The sequence below is a fragment of the Scyliorhinus torazame genome, chromosome 13 (genome assembly GCF_047496885.1).
Source record: "Scyliorhinus torazame isolate Kashiwa2021f chromosome 13, sScyTor2.1, whole genome shotgun sequence".
Classification (NCBI taxonomy): Eukaryota; Metazoa; Chordata; class Chondrichthyes; order Carcharhiniformes; family Scyliorhinidae; genus Scyliorhinus; species Scyliorhinus torazame.
The window spans coordinates 131,422,701-131,443,940 of NC_092719.1; the positions used below are offsets into that span (position 1 = coordinate 131,422,701).

At 43.2% G+C, this 21,240-nt stretch overlaps 1 protein-coding gene across 3 annotated transcripts in view; it reads right to left on the reverse strand.

The window, feature by feature from the left end:
* LOC140388279 (acylamino-acid-releasing enzyme-like) overlaps positions 1–21,240 on the reverse strand; it is a 92,701-nt gene that overhangs the window by 28,723 nt on the left and 42,738 nt on the right. For 2 of the 3 annotated variants that reach the window (XM_072472161.1, XM_072472158.1), the window contains exons 8-14: positions 20,303–20,394; positions 15,590–15,630; positions 15,112–15,233; positions 11,516–11,576; positions 9,745–9,822; positions 9,081–9,178; positions 5,137–5,188 (exon numbers count right to left, since the gene is read on the reverse strand). In XM_072472161.1, the coding sequence (XP_072328262.1) occupies positions 5,137–5,188; positions 9,081–9,178; positions 9,745–9,822; positions 11,516–11,576; positions 15,112–15,233; positions 15,590–15,630; positions 20,303–20,394 (544 nt within the window). The remainder of the gene's footprint in view (positions 1–5,136; positions 5,189–9,080; positions 9,179–9,744; positions 9,823–11,515; positions 11,577–15,111; positions 15,234–15,589; positions 15,631–20,302; positions 20,395–21,240) is intronic. The other variant, XM_072472159.1, reaches the window with a different exon arrangement.

A 21,240-nucleotide genomic window follows, 5' to 3' on the forward strand; every position in this document is an offset into this window, starting at 1 on the left:
TGACTGGAATCCCTGTTTGAGCATGGGGCGGGACTCGTGGCTATGGTGGGGGCTGCTGCTGGGGTTACTTTGTGCAGTTCCCGGTAATCAATGGTCAGTCGCCATGATCCATCGTGTTTCCTGACGGGCCAAATCGGTGCGTTGTTTGTGGAGCCTACTGATCTGAGTACGCCTTGATCCAACAAACTCTCTATTACCTTGGAGATTTCTCCCTCTGCTTCCTGGGGAAATCCGTACTGCTTCTGGGGTTTAGGGTCGGAACCTATAATGTTCACAAAGCCAGCCAATTTGCCAGTCGTTCTTGAGCTGTGCAAATGCCGCTTTGTGTCCCTGCAGGACTGCCCTCACCTGTTTGTCCTGACTAATGGCTCGAGGGTCGAACCAGAAGTCTCCTACTGAGCTAATCCTGTATTACATACTCTCCTACTGTGAGCGTGGCGGGGGCTGGTGCTGCCTTTGCCATTTTCCATACACACTTGTTAACTGGGTCAAAAGAAAGGTTGTGGGAGCATATAAAATCGATCCCTTGGATGTGTTCAGCTGTCTGGGGTAGATCGACCAAAATTACGGGGTGCTTAGTTGTAATGTTACCTATTTGTATCACTACAGGGGCTGTGATGTGTCCCTGTTGTAAATGACCTGTAAAGCCGCTGAGTGTGATGGTGTCTGTTGTGGGCCACATGTCTCGTTGAAACATCGTGGAGGAATTGAGTGTGGTGCGGGACCCTCCTGTGTCCCAAAGAAATTCTACGGGGTGTCCCCGAACGTCGCCTGCTACTACCGGTCTACCGGACTTGTCCCAAAGGGTGTCGCAGACCCAAGTTGGGGAGCCCGAATACCGTCAGTCGGTGCCGTTCATGTCTGCATTCTCTGAACGGGCGCTAATGGATCGGCTTTGCCCTATTCCTGTTTAGGGTGCCTGTCTGTTGGTTTCTCTGCTGCTTTTGGGGCGCGTTGCACTCTCGTGCAAAGTGTCCTAACTGTCCACAATTGTAACATTCTTGAGCTTTGGGCTGGGGTGGGCTGTTCCTGCCCTCATTTACCCATGCGGGGTTCTGGTGCACTTTAACTGGATTCATGTCTGCCTGCTCTTCATCGGGTTTTATAAATGCGCTTTTGCCTTGAACTGATTGCTCCCAAGCGCGGGACAACCTGTTCAAAACGCATTTCTCGTTGTGAGCCCCGTCTGAGGGGTCATAATTTGCGCAAGCTTTCTGTCCTGTGTCTGTCGCGTGAGAGACTAGGATTCAAGTCCATTTGGCCATATTATCTGGGGACAAATGGGCCTGGGCTAACTCTCCGATAACTGCTGTGAAGTGTATCCACAAGCGTCCAGCAAACACTGTGGGGTGCTCTGTTTTCTTTTGCCTACACTTGTTTAGGCCTTCTACGGGGTCTCCTCTGTTACAGCCGATCGCGTCAAGGATCGCTGTGTGCAACTCTTGGAGTGTGCCTCCTCCTACATTCTGTGGGTCGGGAAGGGCTGCCACGACTGAAGGGTCGAGGCTTAAAACTGTGAGCTTCACTTGCTCCTTTTTGTCCAGGCTGTACATGGTAGCCTGCTGTTTAACTGTAGCGAAAAACCGGTGAGGGTCTGATGTGGGAAGGAACGGTGTAGTTTTCCACACGTGTCCCGTAATTGGGTCACGGTTAACGGGGTTGTATAAAGGAAATCTGCGTCTCCTTCTGCTGTGGCCCTGCGGTGTGTGGTTACAGGGTTCATTGGGGGGGGGGGGGGGGGGGGGGGGGGGGGGAGCGGTTCTGCCTGTTCAGTTGGCGGTTGGGGCGCTTTCCTTTTCTGGGGGTTTTCCTGCGTACATGTCCCATGTACGTATCTATGGGCAATCTTGTTCAATTCCTGCCAATCGGGGCCGTTTTCCTGATCTAACTGGGGTCCGACTGTGCTTTGAAACCCATTTTGAACGGAAAGCAGAGATTACAATTCTGCAATTTGCTTCCGGCACTTTGCGTGGTCTACGGAGCTCTGCCTTTGTTCCGTCGTGGAAGTATGGAGTGCTCGTAGGGCTGCTTTCAAATCATTGCACCGTTTCTGCAATTTCTCTATCTGTTGCTCGGTTTTTTGTCTTACCAAGACCGCACGTTGCGTGTCCTGGTAGGCCTTATCGTATTGCGTTTGGAAACTACTCAAATGCGCGAGACAAGACTGGTGTGCCCACTTGGCATCATCCACCTCTCTGTCCTTCGCCGCTAACTGTCCTCTCAAATTTCTATTCTCCTTCTCTACTTCACTCACGTCTACCTCACTACATCTGTCTCTCTCCTTTATCTCTTTACGGAGCGTCCTAACGACCTTCTCTGTGCCTCGCAATTGTGCCAAACAGGTCACGATTGCCATTGGCTTGCGAGCTTTCCCCCTCGCTGACAGGTTCTCCCACCAAGTATGTCCTATACTCCCGGGACCTGTTTCGTCATTGGCGCAGAATTCACTCCAAGGGGCCATCCTTTCCCTTTGAGATATTTCCTGATCTCATCTTCCCAAACTGGACACCGTCCTACACTACTGGTCGCTGCGATCTCAAAATCCTGGGGGTTCATAAGGTATTCCATTGCCTTCATTACCATTTTCTCTATCTAGGTTCTCTACTGAATTTGGAACACGGGGTGATAAAATGGGGATGTAAACACGGGTACGGCTTACACTAATTTCCGGCCTACAAAACTCCCGACAGTTTTACGCAACAAAATCTCTCAGGTTTACCTGATATCCCAGTTAGTACGCATGCATTAACACACTTCCGAATCTCAGAGGCTTGATCAGTACTGTTCTTACGCTTGTGGTTTTTCTGTTTCCAATTGGATACTCAATTCAAATTTGGTTTCTCTCGGAGTGGTTAGGCCACTTCTAAGTCGAGTCCCTCAATGTAGCCAGTAAATGTTGCTCGTTGCTATTGTTTCTTAATTTGGCTTGTTTAAATACGTTTGCTCAAGAGTCGCCAGGTATCTTTCGATAGCGCCACAAGGTTCAAAACCGAATACTGATCAAAGACTCGATACACCAGTTAGTAAGTTCAAAATCAATGCTCATTTATTTACACACAGTCAAATCTATTCATGCATAAACTCTACAACCTAAACTATCACTACTGCGAAAAACCTATACTTAGCTTCGGGTGCCCACTCAGTCAGAGGAACAATGGCCGTTGCTCGGTTCTGAGGCTGCTGGGTTGAGCTGTTTACAGGATAGCAACTAGGAGTGTCTATCTTGTAGCGTGCGTTGACTTGGAACTTACTTGGTCTGGAGCAGATTTGGCAGGTCTCTCCTCGCTGAGAGCCAAGGCCAAGAGAGTGATCCTCTCTTGGGGAGTACTTTTTATACTTGAAAGGGCTTCGCGCGCTTTTGGGCGGGCCTTGAACTTGGCCCCAAAATTCAGGCCAATGTCTGGGTGCTCATTGGAAAGACAACAGAATCAGCAAGTTGCATGTTTTAACTCAAGAATTGTAATGGACAAAGGCAAATGCAACTCAGTAAATATTTAGAATTTTTCTATGCCTACAAGAACTGAATTAGGAAGATTTCTGCCTGCAAAGAGTGAACAACATTTCAAATGGTGTTCCTGGGAGGTTCATGGGTGTAAAAACCTTAGGCTCGGTGAAGAGTTAATTCAGTCACATGATTGGGGAAATGCCCACCTTTTATTAGATTGGGCCAAATCTATCTGTCTGAAATTTCAGACAACTGCTGTGACCTCAGTGCTAATGGTAAATCCCATTTTGAAATCAAGTATCTTGGGTGAGATGCCTGCAGCTATCATTGTACAGATGCTAATCACACCAAGCTCAGAAGAAACACTATAGCAGGTGGCTAAAACTGTACCTCTACTACCTCAAAGGTTGCCAGTTCCATCTCCTGAACACACACTAACCTTTACAATAGGGAAATACATTCTCCATAGTGTTATGGGTCAGGGTTTAGAAAATCCCAAGTGTATCATGGAGTTCACCTGAACCACAACTTTTAATAGATTGTGGTATGGGGAGCACACGGCTCACTCTACAGGTATGGTACAGCAGATATGGACCAGTATTTTTTAAAACAAAACAATGTTTATTCTGTGAACTCAAGTTAACCTTTTTAAAACAAACTGTGAATATCTTAGCAACCATTAATTCAAAGATAACTCCCAAAGAATACAACACAAAGTAACCTGTATGCTGTCCTTTTACACCCAAAAGACTTAACAAACCTTTAAACAGAAGCACATCAGAGTTTACATTCAATACTGAAAACATTTATAATTCTGAATTCACCAAATGATTAAGAGATAGTCTTTCATGGCAGAGCTCAACAATACAGCTGCTTTGGCTGACTTCAGCTGAAACACACTGAAAAACGAAACCAAAAAGACAGACACACCCAAGCTTTTCTCAAAGTGAAACTAAAAAGCAGAACCAGAGCTCAGCTCCACCCACACTCTGACATCACTGCAGTAACATGAGCAGCAAAACATTTCTTAAAGCGACATTCTCATGACAATAGGCCTATGCAGCTCAGCATACACAAACTTGCTCAAAAGAATCAACTACCAGCCATATCTTGATGGAAGGACGAAGAAACTGATTCTTGAGTGTTGCTGATGCAATTATAATGAAGGCAAAATGTACCATCTTACATGTTAACAGTTTTGTTTAAACTTGGTTTATGATGGTTTTGTAGAGACCGATTAATGTTGCACAGTCACCTTCTGCTTTAGTATACAAGCTGCTACACAAGTTTCCAAAGTGCATTTTAAACCAGACACTCCGGCAGTCTGCTGTTGAATTGGAAGATGACTGCTGAAATGTCTTAAACTATGCACTTTAAAGAAATCTGTGCAGTCATGTTCAAAATTTGCTAAGTCATTGTTGTCATACACGGACCCATCAACCTGCAATATTTATGTTTAAAAAGAGCTGGAGTTCAGGTCAACATTTGAAGTGGCAGTCCATATTTTTGTTGCATAAGGTAATTCTGCCAGCTTGGAATATTTACACCCTATTGCACACTGTGATTGAGGAATAGTGAGAAGTGTATTGAGGAGATAAGGACGGGCAGGCATGTAAAAGGCAAGGCCTATATCGTGAAATTTTCCTCTAAATTATGTTGGAAGCATATGGAGAGGGACAGGCAATGCTTACCAGTGGTGAGTGACATCACATCTCCTGTTGCACTGTTTACTATGATTAGTTCCTGAGAATGTAAGACACAAACACAGATCACGTCATGTTCATTGAACTTGCGAATATTCTCTACATCACACACACGTTCAAATAGTGAAATATTTTCCACAACTTAGTCAAGACAGCATTTAGAAGCAATTCAAATGCTCCAGCACCCTGGGCTAGTGAGGCGAGAAAAGAAAAAAGTAGCTCTTATTCCCACTTTCCATGGCACCTTCTGGAAAGTACAATATTTCTATATAGACGACGGGTGAGAACAGGAACCATAAAATAATAGCTCGCAATCACTCACTGTCTGGGCTCAGGTATAAAGAATGGCCATTTAGGTGAGGAATGACACTGTTGGTAGCAATGCCCCTCTCCCTCCAGTGTCTAGCAAGAATGAAAGCAAGGTCATGAATTGCCTTGTGATTCGGCCCACAATTGAGCACCTTCTCCAGTTGATTCAAGCTTGATGGTGAAGTCGAAAGTGACATTTTATCTCAAGAGGCTTATTTCTGAAACAAATTCAACACTGTGAAGCTGCCATATTATTCATGCCAGTCGAGAGACCCAGAATGCTGACACAATTTAAACAAAGTGAAGTGAAATAGAAAATCAAATCAATGTATACATTAATCAAATTGAATAAATATAAATTTGCTTTTAATTTGATTACAGAGCAATTTTAAAAAAGGAAACAGTCACTGAAAATTCAATCTCTGTACACTGCTTAATTGGAATGACTAAATAAAGGGACCATTTTATGCAACAACAACTTGTATTTTGGATTATGCCTTGAATGTAATAAGATGTCCCAAGGAGCAGTATAAAACAAATTATGGTGCTGTGTCACAAAGAGCTGGTCAAAGTAGTAGGTTTGAAGGCGTCTCCTCAAAGAGAGGGGTAGGGAAGGTATTCCAGAGCTTAGGACAGAGGCAACTGAAGATTTGGTCACCAATGGCTGAACAATTTAAAACCAGGGATGCTCAAGAGGCCAGAATTAGAGAAGCGTAGATATCTTGGAGGATTGCGAGGCACGAGGAGATTGCAAAAATACGGAGGGGTTAGGCCAAGGGGAGATTGGAAAACATGAATAAGAATTTTATAATCAAGGCATTCCTTGACCAATGTATGTCAGCAAGCACAGGGTGTTAGGTGCACAAGACGTGGTGCAAGTTAGACAGGAGAGGCATTACTTTGAATGATCTTCAGCTTGTGAATGTGGGAGGTGAGCCAGGAGTGCATTGGATTAGTTAGTTCCCAACATAACAAAGGCATGAATAAGGGTTGCAGCAGCAGAATAGTTGGTGAAGGGCAAATTTATCAAGTGAAAATAAGCGGTCTTAGTGGTGGTGAGTATGCAGTTGGAAATTCATCTCAGGGTTAAATATGGGTCACCATGGTTTAAAATGTCTGGTTAAGTTTCAGACTAATGACTTGTGCTCCAGAACTTACTGTGCCCCAAACCAAGCTGTTCCAGTTCTGCTACAGCACTGACATCTACCTAGCAATGTGGAGAATTGTCCTGTGCACAAAAAGCAGGACAAATCCAACCTAGCTAATTACAACCCCATCAGTCTACTCTCAACCATCAGTAAAGTTCTGGAAGGAGTCATCAACAGTGCTATCAAGTGTCACTTGCTCAGCAATAACCTGCTCATGGACGCTAAGTTTGGATTCTGTCAGGGTCACTCAGCTGCTGACCTTATTATAGCCTTGATTCAAACTTGGACAAAACAGCTGAACTCCAGAGGTGAGGCGAGAGTGATTGACTTGACATGAAAGCTGTATTTGACCGAAAGTGGCATCAAGGAGCCCTAGCATTACCAGAGTCAATGGGAATCTGGGGGGAAACTCTCTCGTTGGTTGGAATCATACCTAGCACAACGGAAGACGTTGTTGGAGGTCAAACATCTCAGTTGCAGGACATTACTTCAGGAGTTCCTCAGGGTAGCGTCCTTTGCCCAACCATCTCCAATTATTTCATCAATGACCTTTCTTCCATCATAAGGTCAGATGTGGGGATGTTTGCTGATGATCGCACAATGTTCAGCACCTTTCTCAACTCCTCAGATACTGAAGCGGTTCATGTCTAAATGCTTCAAGACCTGAACACTACCCAGGCTTGAGTTGACAAGTGCCAAGTTACATTCACGCCACCCAAATGCCAGGCAACGACCATCTCCAATAAGAGAGAATTAACCATTGCCCTTGACATTAAATGGCATTTTCATTGCTGAATGCCCTACTTTCCACATCCTGGGGGGTTACCGTTGACCAGAATTTGTACACCACCAGCCATATAAATACTGTGGCTACAAGAGCAAGTCAAAGGCTGGAATCCTGCGGCAAGTAACTCACCTCCCGACTCCACAAAGCTTCTTCATCATTTACACGGCACAAATCCGGAGTATGTGGAATATTCTTCACTTGCCTGGAGGAGTGCAGCTTCAGCAACATGTGAAAAGGTTGACACCATCTTGGACAAAGCAGCCCGCATGGTTGTTACCCCTTCCACAAACATTCACTCCTTCCACCATGGGCACAAGTGGCAACTTGTGCCATCTACAAGATACACTGCAGGAACTCATCAAGACTTCTTAGACAGCACCCTCAAACCCACAATCATCTAGAAGTGCAAGCGCAGCAGACACATGGGAACAATACCACCTGGAAGTTTCCGTCCAAGCTAATCCCCACCCTGACTTGGAAATATATTGATGTTCCTTCAATGTCTGAGACTTTCTCCCTAATAAACTGAACTGGACTAGCCATATTAATATTGTGGCGACTAGGGCAGGTCAAAGGCTAGGAATCCGACTGCGAGTAACTCACCTCCTGACCCCCCAAAGCCTGTCCACCATCTACAAGGCACAAGTCAGGAGTGTAATGGAATACTCTTCGCTTGCCTGGATGAGTGCAGCTCCATCAACACTCAAGAAGCTCAACACAATCTCAGACAAAGCAGCTCGCTTGATTGTTACCCCTCCACAAACATTCAAACGCCCCACCACCTACAAACAGTGGCAGCCGTGTACACCATCCACAAGATGCACCGCAGGAACTCAGCAAGGTTCCTCAGACAGCACCTTCCAAACCCACGACCACTACCGTCTAGAAGGAGAATAGCAGCAGATACCTGGGAACGCCATCACCTGGAAGTTCCCCTCCAAGTCACTCACCATCCCGACTTGAAAATATATTGCCGTTCCTTCACCGTCCTGAAACTCCCTCCTTACCAGCACTGTGGGTGTACCTACACCTCAGGGACTGCAGCAGTTCAAGAAGACAGCTCACCACCACCTTAAGGGCAACTAGAGATGGGCAATAAATGCTGGTCTAGCCAGCGATGCCCACATTCTGTGAATGAATAAAAAACAGTTGCCAGAGAGGGGGGTACTGAGGGAATGGAGATTGCAGCAGGTACTGAAAACAATGGCTTCAGTCTTCCCAATTATTTGCTGGAAGAAATTTCTGCTAATCCAGTACTATATATCAGATTAGCATGCTGATAATTTAGTAATAGTGGAGGAGTTGACAGAGGTGGTGGTGAATCGGAGTTCGGTGTCATCAATGATATGTGAAAACTGAACTTGTGCTTTCGGATCATGCCACCAATAATGAATGCTCACCAAACATTTTTCACATCAAGACTATTTTTAGTGTAGGACTTGAAAATGCACTTGGGCGCATTGTTCAATTCTCTCTCAGTATTGTACTGCTAATTTATCTAATTTTCCTCAGGTTTTTTTGATCCACTTCAGAAGTGCCATACATGGAGCAGTATCTGGAGCCTTTTGATCTGAATTATTGAGTACCACAATAAGCAGGACCTTTATCCTTGCATTAAAGCAAGGGTGTGCCTCCCTCTATAATTATGAACATGACTGTGTGGTCCCTTGCCACTGCGTCCCAGGTACCTTTCTGCTTCTCTGGGCTGTATCGATCACGACCCTTTTGCTATCACTTGCCCAGCAGCTCAGTGCCAGCTCTGAGCAGTAAATGCCAGTAAATCCATCTGAAAAATATCATTGGTTATTATTCAAAATGTTTGCTCATAGTACCATCAAGTTGATTTCACGTCCTACTGTTCCTAATGTTCAGTAGGTAAGTGTTTCCTTTATGTCACGTATTTATGGATTTGTTTGTTATAACTGAGTTTAACATTTTGTGTGCAGACAGAGGATATTTTCCACACATTGCATTCTGGACATTGTTGTCTCTGACAATGGCCACAATTGGCCAACGGGTATTTGCAATTCTTTGTAGCATCAAACGGGTTTTTCCATGTCACCAATTTGCGCAGGTACCCTCAGGCCAATAGAGGGGCACGCACTATCAAAGACCTTCTCTTAAAAAAAAACAAAGTTTTGAGTTAGCACTCCTCACCTACTGCTCTACATCATTGCAGAAAGGCTTCACCCATGCAAGCTTTTGATGGACTGCCAGCTAAGAACCCAACTTACATACTAGGAGGACCACAACTGCGCCCAACAGAAAAAAGGTTGTCGGGTAGGCCAAGTCACACTTTCAATCGTGAGCTTTTTATCCAATATATATGGAGATGGATACATGGAGTAATACCTGGAACCTTCTGGTCTGCATGACTGGGTGCCACAACAAAGGTCTTTATCCTTTGCATTAAAGGAGGGCCTCTTCTCTCTGCAATTAGAAACATGACTCTCTGATGCCTTTTAAATGGGTCCTAGTTACCTTTCTCTAAGCTGTGCAGATCTCACTCACTGGAAGGGGTGAAAAGAAACATTGTGGGCCAGATACTCCAACTGTTCTTCTATTTCCCAGAGTAGTTGAAGTATATATATATTTATATATGTTTATATAAAAATTAAAATACATGTATTATTATAGATATATTTGAGAAGTTAATTCAATATAGGAGGGTGAAGGAAAATAGAGGGTTATGTTGATAGTGTTAGATGAGGAAGGGTGGCTGGAATGGAGCACAAATACCAGCATTGACTGGCTGGGCTGAATAGCCTGTTTCTGTGTTGTAGTTTCAATATATCATTGTGGTTCATCATACAGCAGTTCTCCATCAAGAACACTAAAAACATTAAAGTTATGTGGGAATAAGGGCAACTTGTATTCATTAAGGAAAAAAAGACATATTTGACCTCGTGTATATTAAAAAAGTGAGACAGAGCAAGTGCAGAGAACTACAGAACATGGGTCATAAATACAAAATAGCCACAAATAAATCCAATAGGTATCGGGAATTCAGGTCACATTTCTTTACACCTAGAGTTGTTCAAATGTGGAATTCACTGTCACAAATGATTAGCTTGGTTGTATTTAAAGCAGCATAAAGAGACAAGGGACAAGAGACAAAGGAATAAGTTAGATGATTTGTTTCTCGTTTGTGTCAAAGTGGAGGTGGGTTTTTAAGGGCTAAATTTATTTTATGCATCTGCAAAAACGAACCAGCCTTGATCATTCAGGTGCTGTTTGAGTCTACTAATTGATCAAACTCTCCTTCAGTTTTACAAGAAAAAGACAGGTTGCAGTTGGCATCAGTGACTAATATGCAAGGAAAGACTTGGGTTTCAATCCAGCTCAGACTTATCTAGTTAGAAATGTATGCAAGTATACTCAACAAATAAAGGTTGTCGACAAATTACAGCGCCAGGGTCCCGGGTTCAGTTCCCGGCTTGGGTCACTGTCTATGTGGAGTCTGCATGTTCTCCCTGTGTCTGCGTGGGTTTCCTCTGGGTGCTCCGGTTTCCTCCCACAAGTCCCGAAAGACGTGCTTGTTAGGCGAATTGGACATTCTGAATTCTCCCTCAGTGTACCTGAACAGGCGCCGAGCGGATTTTCACAGTAACTTCATTGCAGTATTAATGTAAGCCCACTTGTGACACTAATAAAGCTTATTATTCTGAAAATAAAATTTTGGAATATCATATGCAAGTAGTTTCAGTGATGATATGTTGAACCACACCTATCATATGTAGAAAAAAGTGACTTTAGATTATTGGTTCACAAAGCTCTCACCACTGGGATTTTCCTTGTGCCACTTCTAGGTGTGTTGTATACTAATTGATTGTCCTGATTGGTCTATAATTCCATTATCATTGTATATGGTGATTAGCAGGATGGTCAACTAGATGGGCCTTGGTCTTTTCTTGCTTAGAAATCCCCTTCTTCCAGAAATAAAAGTCAGATTCACATGTGCACACTGGCTTTTGCAAGTACTCAAGGGCATCTGATACCTCGAGAACAAACGATATCCCAGTACAACTTATAACTTATTTTAAAAAAATAAAAATTTAGAACTTCTTTAAGGAGAAAGGATGACTTTTCAGAGTAAAAATAAGTTTGGCCTTTCATCACTTACCCACAGTTGGATAATCCACGATCTTCACCACAGTTGATCTTACTTTCTTGTCGAAGCTATACTGAAAAATAAAATGTCCATTACAGGAAGGAAAACTTCTTTCCTAACAACTTGAGTATACTTACACCAAGTGGACTGCAGCAGGCAGCTCACCACCACTGTTTCGAGGGCAAATAGGGATGGGCAACAAATGCTGGCCTTGCCAGTAACAGTCACATCCCAGGAATGGATAGCCCTTCAATGCAATGAATTAATTCCAATCATGTTGGAATTGGGTGAATGTCATCGAGACAGTTTTAATATCAACAAATCAGGAACCCATTTCAAATGTTTTCTTCTCCAATCTTGAGAACTCAATGTAGGTAGAAAGAACCATTGAGAGTGTCTAAAATACTTCTACTGGAAGGATCAAGTTCAACCCCTTTAACTGGAGATCAACCATGACATCAAGGAGTGAAAAGGCGATATGACATCTTGACTGGGAATTTGACTTTGTGCTAAAACCTACACACAATTAGAGATGTACCACATGCCAAGTGGTGAAAGTCTTTAGCTCACTGGAAATTGGTCCTCAAACCATATCTACACAATACCAATGAGATATGGACACCAATTGTGTGATTGCAGTTTAGTTTGGAGTCCTGCAAAAATCATTGGCAGCAATAGGGCTGGCTTACATGTAAATTGTTGGGGATGGGATTGGGGTGGGGGTGGCGTGGGGAGAGGCGGTCAGAAACCTGGGCTGGCTGCAACTGCAATACTGTAGAGTCAGGAGGAGCATCCCATTCCACCTCTTGGACTCAGCTTTTGTCGCCCCCTCCTAATACCTTCTGTGTTGAACCAGAATACATTTCTTCTCCCTATTTAGTATTTGGGATATTTTCCACATTGTAGACACTAAATAGGTTGTTTATTTTCAAAATTATTTTAATTGTTGCAAGTCCAGTGTATAATAAAGACCCACTAGAAGCTTTACAGTTCAGAATTCTTGTGGCTGAATTTTAAGGTAAAAGCGTTGAGATTGTAAAACTCTTCTATATTGTTTTTGGGTGATTATTATTGGCATCCATCTGTCTCAGGAGATGATGGACTGCACTCAGAGTGTATTTCACTTCTGTAAGAACTCGGAGCAGGAGTGGGCAATTCAGCCCCTCGAGCCTGTCCCGCCATTCAATACGATCGTGGCTGATCTCATCTTGGCCCATATCCACCTTCCTGTGCGCTCCCCATAACCCTTCATCCCGCTACTAATTAAAAACATACCTATTTCCTCCTTAAATTTGCTTAATATTCCAAAGTCCACTGCACACTGGGGTACAGAATTCTACAGATTCACGACCTTTCGAGGGAAGTAATTCCTCCTCATTTTTGTTTTAAATCTGCCACTCCTTAGCCAAAACTATGGTCTCTCGTTCTAGAATGACAAACAAGGGGAAACATTCCCTCTATGTTTACACTGTCAATCCCCTTTACATACCTCAATTAGCTCTCCGTTCATACTTCTAAACTCCAATGAACATAGGCCTAAACTACTCAATCTCTTCTTCATAAGAAAGTCCTTAATCCCTGGAATCAAATTAGTGAATCATCTCAGAACAACCTGTAATACATTTACTTTAGGACCAAAACTGTGCGCAGTACTCCAGATTCGGTCTCACCAATGCCCTATGCAGTTGCAACACCACTTCCCTACTTTTATACTCTATTCCATTAGCAATGAATGCCAAAATTCCATTTGCCTTCCTTATTGCTTGCCAAAGCTGCATGCTAACTTTCTGCAATTCATTCACGAAAACACCCAGATCCCTCTGCATTGAAGCATTTTGAAGTTTCTCTCCATTTAGATAATAAGTTGCCTTTTATTGCTCCAATCAAATAGATAACCTCATACCTATCCACGTTAAATTCCATCTGTAAAATTTTGGCCAACTCACCTAAACTATCCATGTCCATTTATGAGGACCAGTTTAGCTCAGTTGGCAAGACAGCTGGTTTCATGATACAGAGCAGGCCAGCAGCGGGGTTTCAATTCCCGTACCAGCTGAGGTTATTCATGAAGGCCCGCCTTCTCAGCCTTGCCCCTTGCCTAAGGCGTGGTGATCATCAGGTTAAATCGACACCAGTCAGCTCTCCCCCTCAAAGGAGAGAGCAGCCTATGGTCATCTGGGACAATGGTGACTTTACCTTTACTTAGTTCCTCATTGCAACTTGCTTTCCCACCTATTTTAGTGGCATATGAAAACTTGGCTATAGTACCTTCTATCCCTGCATCCAAGTCTTTAATATAGATTGTAAATAGTTGGGGCTCCAAGGACCAAATCCTGCGGCACACCACTAGTTACAGCTTGCCAACCAGAGAAAGACCTTTTTATCCTCACTCTTTGCTTTCTGTTGGCTATCCAATCTAATATATTACCCCCAACCCTGTGGGATCTCCTTGTGTGTTAACTTTTTGTGCAGCAGCTTATCAAATGTCTTCTGGAGGTCCAGGTACACTATATCTACAGGACCCCCATTATTCACTTTGTTACATCCTCGAAGAACTCTAGCAAATTAGTCAAACACTATTTCCCCTTCATAAAACCATGCTGACTCTGATGGATTGCATTTTGACTTTTCAAATGACCCATCACTACTTCCTTAATAATGGATTCCAACAATTTCCTAACAATTGATGTCAAAGTAACTGGTCCATAGTTTCCTACTTTCTGTCTTTCTTCATTTTTGAACAGGAGCATTACATTAGCTTTTTTCCAATTCACGGGAACTTTTCCAGAATCCAGGGAATTTTGGAATATTATAACCAATTCCTCCACTATCTCCGCTACCACTTCCTTTAAAACCTTAGGATGTAGGCCATCAGACTCTGGGGACTTGGCTACCTTTAATACCAATAGCTTGTTCAGAACATTTTCCCTTGTGATGGTGACTGTTTCAAGTTCCTCCTTTTCAACAACCTCTGCATTCCCTGTTACTATTGGGATGGTTATAGTGTCCTCCACCATGAAAACGGAGGCAATTTAAAAACAAATCATCTAAGGGGTGTGGGAGTTGCCAGCTAGGCCAGCATTTATTGTCCGTCCCTAATTGTCCTTCAGAATGGTCAGTGACTTGGGAGGGGAACCTCAAGATGGTGGTGTTCCCAGGTATCTGTTGCTCTTGTCCTTTTGATGGTAGTGGTCATGGGTTGGATTTCGTGTGCGGGATTTAGAAGCTATTCACGCCGGCAGGAAATTCTGGTCCCACACCGTCGCACAGGCTTCCCAGCGATGAGGGGTGCAGTCAAAGGAAAATCCATTGACAATGGCAGGACCAGTAGATCCCCTGCCGGAAAACAGGCGGGGTGGTCGGTAAATCCCAACGAGCGTCTCTGCCATTTCTGTGTTGCCCATTATCAACTCCTCAGTTTTGTCCTCTAAAGGACCAAAAGATCACTTACACTCCTTTTTACATAATCATAAAATATTTTGCTTTCTGTTTTTATATTTTCCGCTAGATTTCTTTCGTAAGATATCTCAATATCTTCCTGGTATTTTAGTGAACTGTAGATTTATTAATTCACAATATTCTTGGGACACATCGAGGAAAATACTAACCATGGATAGGCTGTGACACTGATGGTGGGTCCTAACATCGCCACCCTCCTGGTAGATAACATGACACTGGTCAGGACTAAGGCGTGGGGAACGTATAGAATTTGCTCCTGAAGAAATCTGCACTGTAAAAGGTAAAGTCAGCAATTTCAGAATATGCTCACAAGCAGGGTTACAATTTATTATGCCACACAACCAATCCAATTTGCTAGCAATAAATGTATAAATGATCATTTGGAGGGGCGTGGTAGAATTGGCGAGCTGCCTTTGGACCACTCGGTATTGGAACTGAATTACAAGGTTACTTATGGGTAAATAGATGTAAATTACATAGCGTGTACGTAGAAGTGAACAAGTTAAACTGCTTCTATTCGGGTTCCTGGAACACTCCTTTACATGCCAGTAATTGCATTAAAACTGCTAAATTTTTTATGGTCAACTCGATATAAAATGCACAATATGGCTGAGAAACATCACTTACGACATTCAGTCCCCATTAGGTCGACAAAGTATAGCGCTGATCTGACATGGAAACAGAAGTGCATGAGGTCATGAGACAAAATGGTAAATTAATTGACACATCAATAATTTTAAAAACTAGAACTAGCAGTGTACTCCTCCAACTTTTTAAAATTCATTTACGGGATCTGGGCTTCGCATTTATTGCCCATCGCTAGTAGCCCTTCAAAAGATAATGGTGAGCTGCTTTCTCGAACTGCTGCAGTCACTGAGGTGTAGGTACACCTACAGTGTTGTTAGGGAGGAAATTCCAGGATTTTGACCCAATAATGGCGAAGGAACAGTGATACTTTCCAAGTCAGGATGGTGAGTGACCTGGAGGGGAACCTCCAGCTGGTGATGTTTCCAAGTATCTGCTGTTCTTTTCCATCTGGATGGTAGTGGTCATGGGTTTGGAAGATGCTGCCTAAGGAATCTGTGGGTCCCTGCAAGTGCAGGACTGTTCGTCAGTGGTGGAGGAAGTGAATATTTGTGGAAGGGGCTGCAATCAAGCAGGCTGCTTTGTCCTGAATGGTGTAGAACTTTGAGTGTTATTGGAGTTGCACTCATCCAGGCAAGTAGAGAGTAGTCCAATACACTCTTAACTTGTACCTTGTAGATGGTGGACAAGCTTTGGAGAGTCAGGAGTTGAGTCTTTGAACCAAGGCTCCAAAGCGCTCAGGACCCGAGCACCCGTGAGCAGGTTATTGCTGAATAATTGCTGCTTGATGGCACTGTTGAAGACCCCTTCCATCACTTTACTGATGATCGAGAGTAGACTGATGGAATGGCAAGTTTCCTTCTCAAAAGAATATTAGTGAACCAGTCAACAATTTTTCATGGTCGACATTTAATTCCAGATGTTATATTGAGTTTCACCATCTGCTGTGGTAGGATTCGAACACTTGTCCCCAGAGCATTACCCTGGGTCTCTGGATTACTAGTGCAGTGACGATACCACTATGCCACTGCCTTCCCCCTGCACCATTGAGTTTGCACCCTCAAGTCTGCTACACACAATGGGTTTCCATGATGTATCACCACCAGGCTCTTCTCACCATTGCATTTATAGAACAACATTGGTAGATTCCTGGGAGAAGGTTGACTGTCTTTTCTTTCAGGTAGAAAATGGTATATGCCATAGTAAGAAGTAGGGGATGAAATACCAGTCAGGTTTGCTTTTTCTTTTTGTTTTGTTTTTCTGTATAAAATGGTGCACAGAGGTAATGATCATGGAAGACTTGCACCTGTTCATAACTTTTAGGAACAATCAGAGTTAATTTGGGTAATTAGCAGACACATTTAAAAGAGCTGGCTTTCAGTCTCTAAACAACATTATTGAGAAAGTGCTTCTCCAAGAATTCAATTAATTTCCCACAGTTTTTCTGGTGCGTTTTCTTTTGAGTCTGCTGAGAAATCAAGAGGACATATCAACATTGGTGAATTAACCACTATTCCATTTTAGGCACTTGATGTCAGCATCAAGAATGCCGGATCAGATATAGCACAGCCATTTGCAAGGTAAAGCTTCCTCTGATACAAAAGCAAAATACTGCAGCTGCTGGAAATCTGAAATATAAACAGAAAATGCTGAAAATGTCTGGCTGCATCTGTGGAGGAAGGAAGTGACCATACTGAAGGATTAAATCTATTCCTCTCTCTACAGATGCTGTTAGGCCTGATTATTTTAGAGCATTTTCTGATTTTATTTTATGTATCCTCTGCTCTCTCTTAGCAACGTACCTCCACTCAGATCATCAATAAGTTTCCCTCCAATGATTTTGGTGTCTTTTCATTTCCCAAACCAGACATCGCCATGTTTAATTTGTTCTCACTGTACATTCATGTTTGTAATTTTGCTGGTTAACATTTATCAACTGAAAGCTAACTATCGTCTATTCTAAATTTGCTCAGGAGTAAACAACTATAATAGATAACAATATTGCCAGTCGGGCCCAGCGTTAATGTTTTCTTTTTGCTTATTAGCTGTTTGTTAAACAGGGTGTCAGTTTACTCTGAATTTAGCTCATTTACACTTCCCATTAATTTTCTGTAATTTTGCAAGGAGTGTTTGAAAGTTGAATTAGGAAAACATGAGGTGGATTCTGATCAAGGAAGATTTCTTTCTTCCTTTGTTAAGATTTGGGAGAAGAAGTAGTCAGCACTGAATGAGATCACAAATCTGAACGCTTGGTGTGTATCATGAAGATACACAGAACTCAATTAACTCAGCAACTTGAGTACTACCGACATGCCACCAAACTCCATCCCAATGAAGAACAGCAGACAAGAGGGCTTCACTGACAGGAACATTGCCTATAACATTTGTCCACTTATGATCAAGACGAGCAAAGAAGGGAAAGCAGCCAGAAAATATTACCTGTAAATGAAAGTGCCCATTGGATTAAATGTTTAGGCCTCAGGAGGAGGCATGATTCAGATCATCATGTATGCAGTTCATCAATGGAATACTTCATTCCTGTGCAGATTAGGGGATAGACACCTGCCCCATCAGCTTGGGATAGGAGAAGCTTTTGCCAGAATATGGACACCTACATGATAAACGTTCTCTCAAAAACAGAGTGGAAATCTGCAATATGATCCAACTGCTTTCCAGAAACATTAGCAGTTTCAACCAATAAGTGGGAAAAGGAAATTTTTCCCATCAAACCCAGAGTCAGACAGGATTATGCTCTCTCCCACGTCTTGTTAAGTGTGCTGTATTGAATCTTTTGCTCAGTCCATCAGGAAGAATGCAGTCATAAGGGTGACTATCCCAGGCAGCTGAGGCATTCAGATCAAATGCTTCCTATACATGGACAACATCTAGGGGCTGCTTAACACAGGGCTAAATCGCTGGCTTTGAAACCAGACCAGCAGCACGGTTCAATTCCCGTAACAGCCTCCCCGAACAGGCGCCGGAATGTGGCAACTAGGGACTTTTCACAGTAACTTCATTTGAAGCCTACCTGTGACAATAAGCGATTTTAATTTCATTTCATCATCTTCTGCTCAGATTCTCCAACAGTGTGCAGACTGATTAGCATCTTCAGCCAGTTCGAATTGGTCTCAGGAGTCAAAGTAAATTATGGCAAGAGCAAAGTCACAATTTTTGGGAACTACATTGATCGATCCTTTGTCCCCTTCACCGTCGTGTTAGATTACCTGAGGGTACTTGCGTTATAATTCAGAAGGATTGGGATTCATGCCAAAAACTGGAAGTAGCATATAGCCATAGTAAAACAAGCTTCTTGACAAGAGCGGGGGGAAAGTCCAATCCAAAGGTGTCCTCATCCTCATGGCCATTTTTACATGTAGCTGCATCCAGCTGTGAGTAGACCCTTGTTATGCAAACACCAAGAGTCACTTCATGCTGAAGTTCCATCTATTGTAAAGGAGGAGTCTGGCCTCATTGCTGCGGAATGCCCCATTTAGTTGGATCCTGCTGTATTACTTCACCCTTATGGAAAATGTATGCAGAAAAAACATCTTTGACCACAAATTCATCAGGCAATGGTCCTCACGCAATGTCCTTGAGGCTCTTCAAGAAAAGGAGTCATTGGTCCTGTCAGATGGTATCCTGAGCAGACTGTTAAAGTTAGTTGGCCGAGTGCCTCATCGTCAGAACTTTCAAGCAAGCACCGACATGACTCGGCTGCTTGTGAGAAAGGGTCTCCCTATCCTGGTATACCCAGTTGAAACCCCTCTGCTCTCTACCCATGAAATGGTTACGCTGGAGAAGAGACCACCATCCACCTCCTTCTGCAATGTGCCTTTGCAAAGAAGATGGAAAGAGATGCAGTGGATTTTGTTGAGGTTCATCTCCATCAGCTCTGTAACACACAACGCTGTGCTCTACAAGCTGTCTCCAGGGACACACTCGAAGACAAACATCAATTCTGCTGTAGAGCCATCAACACGGTGACAGGCGCTCCTCGCTTTGTCCCAAATTTGTTCGTCTTCCAGTTGCCCACCCTGCAGACTGGTACCTTCCAGGACCCAAGACTATATGATGAGGGGCACACTAAAGCTTAAACCAGCTTCTGCAAAGGCTCAACAGGGAAAGGCGACTGTCTAAGACCCTCTTGCTATAGCACACCGAGCCTTCAGGCAGCACCTGTGACCTAGAATATATATTGTAAAGATCACGTACAATTACAATTCTATCGAGGCATTTCAGAGCGCAACATATTGTGGAAAGTTCTTGAACTTTATTGCACTTACAGTAATGCTCAATATGAAATATTATGGAATGTAAAATTATACATTTTCTTCTAAATAAAGTACATTAAAAAACTTCATTCCTGTCTCAGTTTGTACCATCATCCAAAGAAAATGATGATAATTAGAAAGTTAAACCTCTGATTGACATATAGAATGGTGACACTGTCACTGCCAGTTTGATTAGTTTGGGAGATTTGAAAGGACTTAACCCAAAAAATCAGGTGCCCTGTGACCTGGCCAATATTTATCCCACAACCGACATACAAAAAGAATGGTAACTATCACGTTGGTGCTTGTGAGATCTTGCTGTGTGCAAATTGGCTGCTGTATTTCCTACATTACAACAGTGACTACACTTTTAAAAGAACTGCACTGACCTAAAGGGGCATGAAAGGCACTACAGAAATGCAAATATTGTCTAAGATTTTAAGTGTCGCCCAAACTGCGTTAGAGATGCCATTCAGTGACTTACTTCCGGTTGGTGCAGTATTTCAGACCCAGTCGCCAAGGCACATGCCACCAGCCAACAAATATGATGCCAGTGTCCTCAGGGGCCCAGATTGCCTGGAAAACATAGGAAGCAATAGGCAGATCTACTTATGTTGCCCACATCCTTTGACACACAAAGAGTATTCTGCAGCCTTCAGATTCTTGGATATAAAGTAACACTTAACTTGTTAGAACCATTTTCAATTTTTCACTTCAAGTATTCTGGAAGCTAGTGTGAGACCTTGGCACTGTAGAACTGACACTAATTCAAATGCCTTACTCCTATTATTAACTTATTTCTACATATAGCATTAGCTGCTGAGAAAGTCTCCTACAGTCTCTTAACCATACATTTTCAAAAGAAATCAACAACAGGTGGACAATGTAGGGTAGATTTTCCACTTTGGGGACACTGAAGAAGTTCAACATCATCCAGGACAAAGCAGCCTGCTTGATTGTTACCCATTCCACAAACATTCAATCCCTCCACTGCCAAAAACAGTGACAGCCTTGTGTACCATTTACAAGATGCACTGCAGCATCTCACCAAAGTTCCTTAGGCAGCACACTCCAAACCCACAACCACTACCATCTAGGAGAACAGCAGCAGATACCTGGGAACCCCGCCACCTGGAGGTTCCCCTCCAAGCCACTTACCAACCTGACTTGGAAATATATTGCCACTCCTTCACTGCTGCTGGGTCAAAATCCTACAATTCCCACCCTACCAGCACTGTGAGTGTACCTACACCCAGGGACTGCAGCGGTTCAAGAAGGCAGCTCACCACCACCTTCTGAAGGGCAATTAGGGATGGGCAATAAATGCTGGCCTAGCCAGCGACCCCCACATAGTGTAAATCAATTTTTAAAAATTGGAGGTTTAGGCACAAATTGCACTAGTTTTCACAAGTGATTTGTTTT